We start from the raw sequence: 14,266 nt of genomic DNA, 5'->3' as shown, positions 1-14,266 counted from the left end.
TGTTGCTCTAGTTTTTGTGTGACCTTAAGATTCAAACGAAACTAAGTTAACTCACGGTACATGTTGCACCACATCCACAACAGACAATAGTGTGAGAATAGTTTTCTGCCAATTATGCAAAAGGCCACAATTTAAAGCTCACTTATCCCCATGGCTTACTTTGCGGATCTGTATCATGTAATTACAATGACCTGTTCTTGAAGGCAGGCTGGAGCCGTTGTCAGATATCTTTCTTTTCTTGCACACCCAGCATTGCTTGGCGTATTGGACTGTGCTTTAAAAAAAACAAAAATCAAAGTTGCCTCAAGATGTATTTCAAACAAAAACAAGAACTTGTTTACCTCAAAGTGCTACAGGGCCTCAGGTACAACTACGTTTTTAGGACAGTCTGCACGGATCCGTTTTCACTTCTTCGTTTTTGGTTGTCTTTTGTTTTGAGGTTTGTTTGGTTTTTTTTGCTTAGTTTTTTGTGTCTTTTGGCCAGTGACACTAATCTGCAGCCGATTTGAGGTCAGGTGATCAACTTTGCATGCCAGCTGCTTGGCCACTGCTTGCATGCTAACTTACTGTATTGCCTTACAATGCAATGCCGGTATAAAGGGTGTGTATGAATCCAACAGATTCTACTTTCAACCATAACGTCCACTTAACCACAGTGTTATCCATTCCTTTTAAATCCAGTGCTTTAAAAAATACCAGATTACTTTTAATCTGCATATCCGACAGTCTCTTTAAAAGACATTGCCTCAGAGCGGACTTCTGCTGCTTGAGACTGAGTGTGGTCTGGTAAGGAGCTGCCAGCCTGACAGAGAGGGGTTACAACCCCTCTCTATCCTTGCGTCACTATTGCTGGCGCCCACAACTCCATTTGTATAGACCCACCAGAGGACTGGCAGTCAGACTGCCAGGTTCAAATCAATTAAGCACCAAAAGGCACTAAACTGACGTCACAGGTACCTTCCGCTTCTCCCCTATTCAGCTAAGCCACAATAAAGTTGAAATACCGTGGAGTGAAACTTTGAATGGTTAGTCTCGGCATTTCAAAGAAACTAAAGGCTGCTGCGCTCAAACGGAACTTGATTCTTGTGAATTTCTAATGGATTTCTTTGATGTTTTATTGTATCACATTTTCATTAATGTGATTAAGTTTGTTTTTTTTAAAAAAAGAACTTTCTTCACTCTTCAGGAGTGACATTATTTCATCAGTTTCATGTATATTTCGTGTCTCACGAGGTCTGTTTTTATAAGGGCCATAAAAGAGATACTTTATTTCTTAGAAGACTGGACTTCTTTGATGGCAAGACTTTGGCTGCAAATGAATGGGACACATTTGAAAAGAACTGGCACGGATTCAGCAGGACAAAATTCTTAAGATGTCTGTGTGCATGTTGAGGAAGCAAATACAGACAAGGTAAGGTAACAGGAAGCTGAAATGGAAGAGAAACAGAGAGACTTGTCGGTAGAACTCTGACTGAGTTTTCACAGGGTTAACTGCTGTTGAAAGCACATTTCCCTCGGCCAGACAATACTGCACAGCAGCTACTAGAACAGAGCTCTCTGTTGTCCTCCAGTTCATTCTGTCTGTAATGGCACTTTACTGCTGAGGACCATCAGCTTCAGTAGAAACACAAAACACCAAAGAGTTATAAACATCTGCTGACATTTTCAATGCAGTGATCCTAGGAAACAAAAAAAACAACAACAACAAAGAAAAAAAAAAGAGACATTTTGCTGAACTTGCATTGTAATTGCATTTATTTCTCCAATAGTTATTCACATTCATAGCAGTTTCACTACAGGAAAGAAACTATTTCATCTCTACAGTCATGAAAGAAAGAAATCACAATAAAGTGAAAAAAATCAAGGACAACAAGGTAAAGCACGTCATTGAATTAAAAGAAAAGTGAAACATTCTTTCAATAAACGGAATTCAAATTCTGCGTAGCATGGGACCTTAAAACAAGAATTAAATAATCTGTGGGAAACGAATTTGGCTTTTCCCACATTAACAGGCAAAACATTTTGGGTTTTCATTTTCTGCAAATGAAAGGATAACACTTTAAAAAAAGATTTACACATCAAGGTAAGTAACACTTAATTAAAATGAATGTCTTTGAAAGAAAACACATGATTCTCACATGCTGATTTGTCACTTTCAAAACACTAACTTTTCGAGAAAAAATGAAAGGAAAAACGAGCATATACTTTAGAGGATACAGTACACAATAATCCTTTGTTAATAACACTTTCACTGCTAGGTTTAAGGAGAGATCAACTGGCCTTACTTTGGGTACAGAAAAGTGCAGAACATGGTGAGGGGGAGGGGGGTAATTTTACAAAGATGTTTATTTCCACATATTTCTCTTAAGCTCATACTGATGTTGCAGGGCTGTCAGTTGTAGTAAAAAAAAAAAAAAAAAACACATTGGTGTTGATGTGGAGGAGTCACATCAGCCCACTAGTCATGCATGATAAATATACAAACTTTACAGCTATCTGTTTTGAATGCAACCCACTTCATAATCATGAGCACAGTGCATTAGCAGCAAAGTCTTCAAATCAACAATCACAAGAAACAACAGCAAAAAGAATTCAGCAAGAAAACTTCTAATCAAAGAAAAGTGCTAACCTATTCAGAGGACCAAGTGAAACCACAGGACTCACTGTGGAGACCTCTGACAGCTCTCTCTGGTCCCTTTTATATGCGCACACAAAGCTTTGAACAACGGGCCGTTGACAGACTAAGGTAAACTGATGCGCCTGCTGGCCTGCCATCTGTGGGGGAACAGGGTGGTAGCTAACAGCTTCCCCTCTGTGTCATATTTCACCTTGTAATCTAATTCAAGCTACAATATCACCCAATAATAACCTCCGTCCTCAATGAAAAAGCTAAAAGCAATCCTGCACCAGTGGTGGTGGTGGGGGGGGGGGGGTGGGGGGGGGATTTCTGTCACCTGTGAAACAACAACAGCTGGTTTGACACATGACAAACCTCTAATGTTGACAAGTTCCACTCAGTCAAATGAGTTCAGTTTTGGATTATAATTTAAGCTTGGTTTCTGGAGCCCAAATCAAATAAAAGCAGACACTTTAGAGAAGAAACAGTTTGGCCAAGAAGAAATATCTCAAAAATAAATGCTCTGTACTGTAGGAACAACAGTCAGGAGGCTTTGTGTAGCAAAGGACAAAGAAGGAGGTGCCCACAGAAATTGCCCACATAGTAAGGATGAGTAAGACTGCTTGACTAAGTCCCGCCATCCCTGCACGGTTTACTTGAGGCCATGTACTAGAGTCTGTGTTGGCTAGCATCTCTACTTGCACTCCACTTTCTTTTAAGACTGCTATCAAGCTTCGGTGGATGGCTTTTAGCACAAAGGCGGCCGATATTAATTGTTGACAGAGCGTGCTCCATCGGTGATGAAAACAGGGAGAGAACTGCAGAGTCAGAGTCTGCAGTGCTGGGAGGACAAATTAAAACACGCAACAGAAGAAAAGTGGTCACACGACCAGACTGATGGAACATTTCTGACTGACAAAGCAGAAACATTGTGCTGACAAGCATAGTGACAGGCTGAAAGAATATTGAGGAACTTTCTGGCAAAGCAGTAGTCAAGAATAGCCACTTGTGCCAAGTGTCTTTCTCGGTCAAAGCAAAACTGCGATACTGATATTGATAAAAACCTTGATGACAGTCAACACCATTGTCTGCCTGCAGATCTGTCATGGTGGCTAAGGTGATGCCTAAACACCTTTTGAAGTGTTTGAATGTGTGTGGGGTTTTTTTTTGTGGTATGTTTTTTTTTTTGTGCGCATGTAGCTGCTGACAGCTGTTGGGGTCAATGACCCAGCAGAAGAAACCCATAACATGGGCTTGTATTTTTCCACGGTTGCTTCATAAACAATATATACACAGCATCACATCTGAGAGTTTCATTATTAAACTATTGCGCTAAATATGTTCCACTGTCATGTTTAACAGCGATTAATAATTTAAATGTGTGATCAATCAGATTTTTTTCTCCACCAGCATATAAACAGGAGGCATGTCCAGCAATGGAAATTGTCACTATTAAAACACTAGCCTAAAGTTCTTAACTGACAGTAGATCTGCAGTCTGTTACAAAGCTGCAGTTCTGAAGAGGCGATGGGCATGAAGATGGTTTTAAGAGCATTGTGATAATACAATAAAAATATCCAGTAGTGTGTGTACTTCATAGAAACTCCGTTGGTTCACAGCATTTCGGGCCTTAAGTTGGTTCTGATTTGCCACAAGAACACACAGACGTTCAAGCAACAGCTAAGAAAAAAAAAAAAAGCAGTGTACGCACTCTCACACATATGCAGACGCTCAAAAACACGTGCAAGTGTAGACATCTGGAGAAAAAGTTGCAGTGTAATTCTTAAATATTCAGTAAGACACTTAGTTTTAAAATAAAAAAAAATTTGCAGGGGACAAAACAAACGAGAGGTGAGAAGCAGAAATATGTAAGAGATGAAAGACAAAATAGGAGCCAGCCTGTTAGGGATTAGCTGTGGCGGATTTTGCAGGATTAAAGCTGATGAAGTGTCCTGTGAGAGGGAATTATTGGGAATAATGGGATAACTGTTTCCTCACATGACATGCCAGTTCCCTTGTCTTCCCTATTTTTTTCCATTTTGGTTTTTCAGTTCGTTTTGGCTGCCTTAAGGACAAACCGCACACTTTTGTGCATGTATGTGTGCATTTCATTATGAGCGAGTGAGCCCTTTCCCAGGGCCCTGACAGACACACACAGAGTTGATAAACAAAAAGATTCCATCCTGTAACATAGCCCTTCTTTTCAGTCTTCATAACATTGCTATTAGGCCAAATAAACGCATGTCAGCTGATCCATTCTAGCAATAAGATCCCCATGAACTTTTTCCAATAACTAACACAGCAGGAGCTGTGGGTGTCAGGTGTGTGTACGTGGTAACATTTGCACCTGCGTTTCTTAAAAAGCTGCTGGTGGGGAAAACAAATTCCTGGTGGACTTAACACAAAAAGGAGAAGCAGGTGCACACTACACAGCAAGTAATAATGTGTGCAGTAGTCTGCTGTGACTATGGTATTTAGTGTGTTCTCTTTGTGACAGCGGGACACTGACAGCAGTGTGAATCTCAGGAGAAAGCTAAACTTCTTCCCCATCCAACAGAAATGTTCAGTCATGAAACTTACAGTACACACTGGTTTGTCGACACCCAAATTTCCCTCCCTGAATTTCAGCCTTATTGGTTTACTTTTTGTCATTTTTTAAGCTGTGCATCTAGTTATTCGAGGACATCATAGAAGAAAAAATACTTTAAAAAATACGTTGATGATGACGACTTATGAAAGTGTAGAGGGGCAGGATTGTTATAAATAATATCAAGGGGATCGCAGATAACGAAAACAGGTTTGGACAAGCTTTTAGAATAGCACCCTTAATTAAAGGGAACACAGAGCAACAGAGAATGGAAAAAATATGTATACGTCAGTATTAAAAAAAAAACAACTCCCTTTTTAACAACAACAAATAACAAACTAAATGTTAAATAGTAATGCTGGACAACATAAAGCATACGTCTGTGCTGGGAGTGTGAGGTGTGTGAAAGGACTGTGTGCCAAGCGAGGTAAAAATCAAATACATCAACGCACACAGACCCCATTGCTCTCCCATACACACTCCTTGAAGGTGCCCAGTGACATGCTTCCATTAGCCAGTTAAAAGTATGTAATACTCTCTACATAGCAGGTTAATATTACTGCACTTATCACCTTTGTAACTAGGTTGAAAGCCATTCTATCTTTAGAGGAGGCAGGTAGGACTGTTGTTGGGGGAGGCAGAAGATAATACTACTGTATCTTCTTGGTTAGAGGACACATGTGAGATTACAACGCCAATGGGGCAGAAGGGTGATGCAAAGGCTGTAGTGGCCCAGCGGTGTTTGAGCACCATACTGAGATGAAGGCTGGGGGCTGGGAACCTGGCAGTGAGATGTGTCCATAATCACATGGTTTGGAGACTGCTGCGACTCATGTTCTCTTCCTGGCCACCTCCACGTCCTGGCACTCAACAGCTGACAGTGCTATGAGCATCTGGGCAGCGTAGTAGGTGGCCATGATGATGGCTCGCGAATGGGGCACAGGGAAGCAGAACTTGTTGACTGCAATGGTGAGGTCGGAGACCATGAAGAGCACGGCACCCAGGCAGGCAGACAACTTGGTCCAGGTCCACAGGTCATTCGCCAGCTGCAAACCTGCGATGGCCCTCCAGCCCATGAAACCAATTAGGGCGATGTAGACGGCCACCAAATAGGTGAAGGGGCCGGAGAGGTAAGGGTACAGCAGGATATAGCACAGAAAGGATACAGCAGTGATCACCAGCCCAGCACGCACATTAATGGGCTTCATCCCAAAAGCAGAAGAGTAGAGTATATGGGTAATGGCAAACATCAGAAGGCCTGTAGAATATTGAATAATACATGAAACCATAATTAGGTTTTAATACAAGTTGTTTCCATTGAGTTTTATTTAGTCTTTCTAATGGTTCTGATTAATGTTTTCAACGGGCTCAAAAGGCCAAGAAGCCAGGAGGAGTCAGGTGATAAAACAATTCCTGAACCAGGGGTTATGTCTGTTAATATTTGATGGCTGTTTACAACAGACATTTTTTTAAATGGACACACCTAGACATTTATTGTTATACGGTTGAATTACATCTGATGAGATAATTGTTAAAATGCAGAGCTTTTCCTCACCATGGACAAAGTAGCCCTGCTCCTGCCAGATGAGAAAGGCATCACCCAGAGCAGAAAAGATTAGACCAGCCAAGATCTTGCGGGCACTGGAGTGAGCACAGAGAAAGGTGAAGCCATGAGCCAGCAAAAACACCCACAGGCAGAAGATGGGCAGGCATTTGATCAAGGCGCTGAACCAAGATGGGCTTGAGGTGGGCAGCCACAGGACAAAGTATACACAGGTTGCTTTGAAGAATGGCACCAATTTAGGGCCTTCACTCTTGACCTGAAAGTAAAATGAATAGTTACATTAATAACTGAAATATAGTTGCAAATACATGTGATGCTCTTATAATCATCGACTTAAAATAGATGCATTTTCTGTTTGAGCTGCATAGTGTTATATTTGTTTTTTTCCCTCCTTTATTCACAAGTAGTGAGATTTAAAACTGCTGACTTTGTGTGGCCATTAGTTTCTTGCCGTCAGCCATACGTACACGTGTCACTGAAACCAAACTTTGTGGGAAAAGGCTGTTGAAGGAAATGAGAACGCTCCCAAACTGTGACTCCTAGTAACCTTTAAATTTCTCCTTTTTGCAACTAATTTTATTATGTTGTTTTTCTTTCTCGTCTGGTTTACCTTCTTCCTCGTATATGAAGTTACTGAGAACTGTGAAGTGTAATCATCACTCAAGTTCCTCTTTCCAACTGTTTTACCAGTCATACAGGGAGTGCAGAATTATTAGGCAAATGAGTATTTTGTCCACATCATCCTCTTCATGCATGTTGTCTTACTCCAAGCTGTATAGGCTCGAAAGCCTACTACCAATTAAGCATATTAGGTGATGTGCATCTCTGTAATGAGAAGGGGTGTGGTCTAATGACATCAACACCCTATATCAGGTGTGCATAATTATTAGGCAACGTCCTTTCCTTTGGCAAAATGGGTCAAAAGAAGGACTTGACAGGCCCAGAAAAGTCAGAAATAGTGAGATATCTTGCAGAGGGATGCAGCAGTCTCAAAATTGCAAAGCTCCTGAAGCGTGATCATCGAACAATCAAGCGTTTCATTCAAAATAGTCAACAGGGTCGCAAGAAGCGTGTGGAAAAACCAAGGCGCAAAATAACTGCCCATGAACTGAGAAAAGTCAAGCGTGCAGCTGCCAAGATGCCACTTGCCACCAGTTTGGCCATATTTCAGAGCTGCAACATCACTGGAGTGCCCAAAAGCACAAGGTGTGCAATACTCAGAGACATGGCCAAGGTAAGAAAGGCTGAAAGACGACCACCACTGAACAAGACACACAAGCTGAAACAGTCAAGACTGGGCCAAGAAATATCTCAAGACTGATTTTTCTAAGGTTTTATGGACTGATGAAATGAGAGTGAGTCTTGATGGGCCAGATGGATGGGCCCGTGGCTGGATTGGTAAAGGAGCAGAGAGCTCCAGTCCCGACTCAGACGCCAGCAAGGTGGAGGTGGAGTACTGGTTTGGGCTGGTATCATCAAAGATGAGCTTGTGGGGCCTTTTCGGGTTGAGGATGGAGTCAAGCTCAACTCCCAGTCCTACTGCCAGTTTCTGGAAGACACCTTCTTCAAGCAGTGGTACAGGAAGAAGTCTGCATCCTTCAAGAAAAACATGATTTTCATGCAGGACAATGCTCCATCACACGCGTCCAAGTACTCCACAGCGTGGCTGGCAAGAAAGGGTATAAAAGAAGAAAAACTAATGACATGGCCTCCTTGTTCACCTGATCTGAACCCCATTGAGAACCTGTGGTCCATCATCAAATGTGAGATTTACAAGGAGGGAAAACAGTACACCTCTCTGAACAGTGTCTGGGAGGCTGTGGTTGCTGCTGCACGCAATGTTGATGGTGAACAGATCAAAACACTGACAGAATCCATGGATGGCAGGCTTTTGAGTGTCCTTGCAAAGAAAGGTGGCTATATTGGTCACTGATTTGTTTTTTTGTTTTTGAATGTCAGAAATGTATATTTGTGAATGTGGAGATGTTATATTGGTTTCACTGGTAAAAATAAATAATTGAAATGGGTATATATTTGTTTTTTGTTAAGTTGCCTAATAATTATGCACAGTAATAGTCACCTGCACACACAGATATCCCCCTAAAATAGCTAAAACTAAAAACTACTTCCAAAAACATTCAGCTTTGATATTAAGGAATTTTTTGGGTTCATTGAGAACATGGTTGTTGTTCAATAATAAATTTATTCCTCAAAAATACAACTTGCCTAATAATTCTGCACTCCCTGTATTTATTTTTGTCCAAATAGATGAGGCACACAACACACATACAAATTCAGAGTATGAAAAAGTTTCACAAAACCCCTGGAATGATGAGCCACCGGTGATTCTGAGAATCACTTTTGAGGCAGGCCTGTGGGATCAAAAGGCAAAAGAAAAAAAGAAAGTGGGTGAGGTGGAAGGGAAAGGCACTGAGTGTGGGTTCACTAGAGGTGAGATTGCTGGAGGAGAGAAGAAGAGTATATGAAGAAGGCGGGAAGAAGAGGAGGAACAATGGGTCATAGTGCGGCAAGGAAAAGTTTCAAAGGACTGGGCAAGAACTGCTGGTTTGATGTCCCAAAGGGTTATTTTACAGCGTGTTTTTTTGCATCCTACCCTGATATATTCAGTGGTAAGCAAAATGATGTAAAAAAACAAACAAACAAAAAAAGCCCTGGCATGGTTGCAAAGTTCAAAAGAGAAAAAAAAGGAAAGAAAGGGCAACTAGGACAAAGAGAAAGGAAAATAAGAAGAAGCACAAATAAAGAAGCCTTAGGGGAAGAAAACAGTGAATGAGCTGTTGTACCACCATTCAGATGACAGCTGGATGTAGTAGCAGAGGAGGAGTAGGACAGAGAGACTGAAGGATCTTACAGTTTATTACTGTGAAGGAAGGTAGAAAGGAACAGACCAGAATTGCACAATTCTTCAAAAAAGTAACAGATCAAATGACAGTGCAGGATCAACTGAAGTGTTCAGTTTATTTTAATTCAATTTTATTTGTATAGTGCCAATTTTCAATAACAGTAGAATGAATGAGACTTATATAGCAAGGTAAACCCCTACAATATTAACTGGAAAACCCTAATGATCAGACGATTCCCTGTGCTCAAGCACGCAGAAACATGGAGAAGGAAGAAGGGGGTGAGGTTTAAGTGACCGAGTTTAGGTGACCCCAAACCTACTCTAGAGTACCTGATAGACTACCAGCAGGAAAACAACAGGGATCTGACGCATAAGTTCATACAGTCATGACCAGATTGAGCTAAAAGTAGGACAGCAAAATAACTATTGCCTGGGTTCTCCAGTATTAAAAGCAGGATGCTGAGAAGATCATTTGCATGTTCCCTGAAAGCATGCCAGACTAGGAAGGCACTTTGACCATTTTTCTAAATGTATTCAACAGTCTGCTTCAGGGAGGATGCAACAAACACATTACTTCTGTCTAAATTTCCTGAATTATATGGTCTCCAGGAAAGCCCTTGCTTGGAAACAGGTTTCCATCAGGTAGATATGCCAGGAGTGTGTTTTAGCACTCAGTTAGCTATATGTTTATCCACTGCTTACATGTGTTATATGATCCTCCCAGGAGCTCTGCAGACCTACTAAAGCTTCATACACAACATTATTTGATACTGTTCCATAGTCACAATATAAGTTTTAGCTAATTATATATATCCTTAAGATGTGATTGCAGAGTGTATGAAGATACCTAGCACACGCACACAGAGCTTCTGGATACCTAGTGGTCTGCGTGCCAAGATTGGACATTTACTTTTAAACTCACCTCTTAAGCCGCTTCAGCATATGGATTACAATACTAAAATTACCCCTGATTATTACTTCAAATTCCTGCGTTATAAAGTACTTTTAGTTAGATGTATCCTGTAAAAATAAAAGTTGTTTCAGTCATTTTTCTTTGAATATTTAGGCTTCCTACCAAAATGGCAAAAAGTAACAATACTTGCTCTGCCACTTTTTCACTCTGACAAGATTAAGATAAATTTCAGCAGTTTTGTTTTCTGCTTTCACAATACATTTAAGATTAATATCAGTCTCCTCTAGGTACAAGTGTAATGCTGTTTTCCACGGCCATCAAACCAGGGCTAGGTATATAATGGGAACTAATGCACTCCTTTCCATTATCCACTTTGCTGTACTTGTACAGTGAACCTATCTATCACATTAAGGCCACATAGGTGGCGAGGCAAGGAGACGGCCCTGGCAACACTCCCAGACTAACCGATATGAAAATTCTGCTTAAAAAGCCAGGGTTGTCTTACTTTAGGACAGAGCACAAGAAAACACCACATGCCATATCTGTTACACTCCTGGGACTCAAGGATGACTTTAGGTATTCTCATTACACATATAGCAGTTAGTTCTTATTAAATAAGGTCCAGTGAAAACAGTTTACTATGCTCAATAAGGCAGTGTCAGTTTGATTTCTATCTACAGACAAGACTAATGATTGGTTTGGCACTTAAGAAAGGAAAGGAAGTTGGGAGGAAGTCAGTGATTCCTATAACCTTTAGTCTGTTCTATGCTGGGTTTGAGATACTTTTCAGTTTCGTTTTTTATTCTTTGCCATCCAATCATGGCATGTACACGCTAAACAAAATCCTTTAAGAAGGAGAAAGGCATAACTAAAATAGGATTTGAAACATTTATAACATAATCCTTTAAGTCTTCTAATACAATTAGGCTTCAATTTTGTTACAGTGTTCTATAAAAGAAGTTTCATTTTGCTGACTTAGATATGAATCCAGATTATGATAGTATCAGGAGTTCAAGTATTAATTTCTGTCATATCCTAAACAATTACTGCTGTAATATTTCCCCACCCCATTAAAATGTGATTGCACAAATTTTTCCATCAGGAAAGCATAATTGCTTGTGGGAATCCATAAACTGCTTTATACCAGTTTTAATGGGTTTCTTGCTCAGATGATCAGCATTGTTCTCCTGTTCAGTTTCTTGTACTTGACTGAAATTGGTGGAGTTATGTAGCACACTATCATCTCAACTGTAAACCAGTCCACTCTTATTCGTGGAGGCGTCAGTTTGTCTGTGGGAGCACTGAAGACAGGGACATTAGTGATGGCTGTTAGTCCTGTAATAGCCGGCTGTCGCCAGAAAAAAAAAGGAGAACATAATACCTCACTTAAGAAGCAAAGAAAATGAATCGTTTCGTCATCATTTATCTGTCTAAATGATCACATTATAAATAAAGGATGTTTGCAAAAGTGCAGGACCATATAAAGCTGAACAGCTACACACACCTGCTCCTGTCCTCTGTTAAACAATAATACTGTTAATGATTCACTATATTTGCATGATTAGTCAATACAGATCGACTGACCTTTAAAAGGCACCTCGTATCCTAAACCAAAGAAAAGACAATTTGTTCTTTCTTTTTTGTGTCCTTTTGAAGTACAGAAATATGGCGCCTCTAAAGTCTGCACAGCTGGCATATGAGTCTTATGACAATGTTATTTCTACGAAGCATCACACAACTCTGTTTTTTCCACCTTTGAGCTGCTTTAGCTCAACAAAGATGACTTGAAGACATTTGGGGATGCAGACTAGAAAGGAATACAACCTTACTGCTGCACTGTATGACGTCTTGAGTTCCTGACGTAAGAGTAAAAACTTCAGTTTCTGATAAAAAAAAACAAAACAACCCCCCCCCCCCCCCACTGTGGGCACTGGATGTGCTGATGCCTCTACAGATGATCAATATAGCCAAAAATAAGCAAATCAAGTTACGGCATGCAACGTGAGTCAAAGTCTTTGGGCAGTACAGATTGGTTTCAGACTGCATGTGCCCTGCCTGTTTGAATGGTTCCTTGACATATCTACGGTAGATTTAAAAATGTTCATAGAGTCCCTTATAAGGACAACATTCTGCTCACTGTTGTAAAACTGAGTGTAGTACTGTGTTTAAAAAAAACATACCAAAGAATCAAGCAGGAACTGTTGAACTGCATCTAAGTAAAACTGAATAATAGCAGCCTCCAGTGGGACAATAATCACGTTTACTTCTGAACAGGTACTGGCAATTATCAGACACTAACACACCAATATTGCCTGTTTACGTTTTTCAGCATCAGAAAAACAACCCTGAATAAAAGCATACATCTTTTTCTCAGCAATGCTGGGACCCTAATAGAAATAAAGGAAAACCAGGACCTGCACAGTATCTTCATCACTAAGGAAACTAGTCTGTATGGCAGGCATTCCTCCACACAGCCTTACACACCCGGGTTTTCTACAGGCCAACTTACAATGAACCGTCCTTCATGGCCCCAGCAAAGGGGGTAAAATTTCATAGCAGCTCTGCTAGAGCAAGATGATGCTCCACCTGCTTAAATTATTCATGTAGTTATCAGCTTTTTTGTCAAAATGGACGATTTCCAGGTGAGGTCCATTATTGAGCCAATAGATACGCCAAACAATAAACTCTATATAAAGCACAGCTACAACAAGGGAGATGAAAAGAAAGCCAGAATCGACCACAGCTCGGCGCATGCGTTACTGGAGGGTAAGGAACGGGGAAAAAAGACAAAAAAGGTCGTGGCATGACATCTTTTTCTTTTTTGTCAGGGATAGCCTTTCGAAATTTGTGTATGTTCAATACCGAGAAGGAACAAGCGAGCAGCGTCGCTGCTGTGCCAAAAAAGGGAAACGGCTAGACGGAAACAAGAAAGTTTCTGCCTTGTGTCTGCACAAACACATACAGATGGACACTATTTAATGACGAGAAAATGAGATAGCTGCGTGAGTTACCGCGAGCACCTGAGCGAACGGTTTTTCATTTAGCAGACGCGCTTATTTACTGGCAATTAAATAATGAACCAGAGAGCATGCGCTGGCCTTCCGAGATAAAGTATGACAAGATGTGAATAACAACGAAAATGCCCCAGTAAATGCTTGAATAGCGGCTCGAGGCAGTCGACAATGCACACATTAAGGATGTTATCTTCGGAAGTCTCGTTATTGTATCACTAGCTTAACTAGCCGCTGTTTATTCCTGAATGTTTTAAATGGCCATTTGAAACTGGTACTTACCACTGTTACTGGAGAAACCATTTCTCCCTCGGTGCTGTCCGTGCCGCTTAAAAAGGATACACTGATTCGTTTGAGTCTTCTTGTTTATGTTTTACTGAGGACGGCGAGATGCCGATTGTTTTTGTCCTCGATCCTGTGGGCGGTCCGACATCAGAGAGGCAGTGACAGGCCTTTCAGTGTTGACCAATAGGTGCAGAGATTGGTCTTAGAGGGCGGGATAAGGCGTCAGGCGACGCCCTGATAGGAGGAGTCGGGGTGCCTTTTACATACCGGAGCAGATGGCCTTTATTTACATTCTACGGAAATGGAGCTTGATTTGTCGAGCTTGGTTTTTGATTGCACATCGACAGTTCAGCGTTAATTGATCATATTGAGCGTTAGAGATGAGAAAACATTACTGCTGTATGGATGATGAATTGAAAGCTATTA

At 40.9% G+C, this 14,266-nt stretch overlaps 1 protein-coding gene across 1 annotated transcript; it reads right to left on the bottom strand.

Moving 5' to 3' along the window:
• Positions 1–1,732: 1,732 nt before the first annotated feature.
• Positions 1,733–14,266, bottom strand: tmem86a (transmembrane protein 86A). The gene is made up of 3 exons (XM_040025247.1): positions 13,838–14,266; positions 6,760–7,024; positions 1,733–6,462 (listed from the first exon to the last, which is right to left on the bottom strand). Exons 1-3 carry the CDS (start codon positions 13,856–13,858, stop codon positions 6,035–6,037), a joined length of 714 nt encoding a protein of 237 aa, XP_039881181.1. The 5' UTR covers positions 13,859–14,266; the 3' UTR covers positions 1,733–6,034.

Source organism: Simochromis diagramma, unplaced genomic scaffold (assembly GCF_900408965.1).
Source record: "Simochromis diagramma unplaced genomic scaffold, fSimDia1.1 OVJJ01000293.1, whole genome shotgun sequence".
Lineage (NCBI taxonomy): Eukaryota > Metazoa > Chordata > Actinopteri > Cichliformes > Cichlidae > Simochromis > Simochromis diagramma.
Note: the sequence above shows the minus strand (reverse complement) of the source record. Positions and strands in the feature narration are given on the sequence as shown.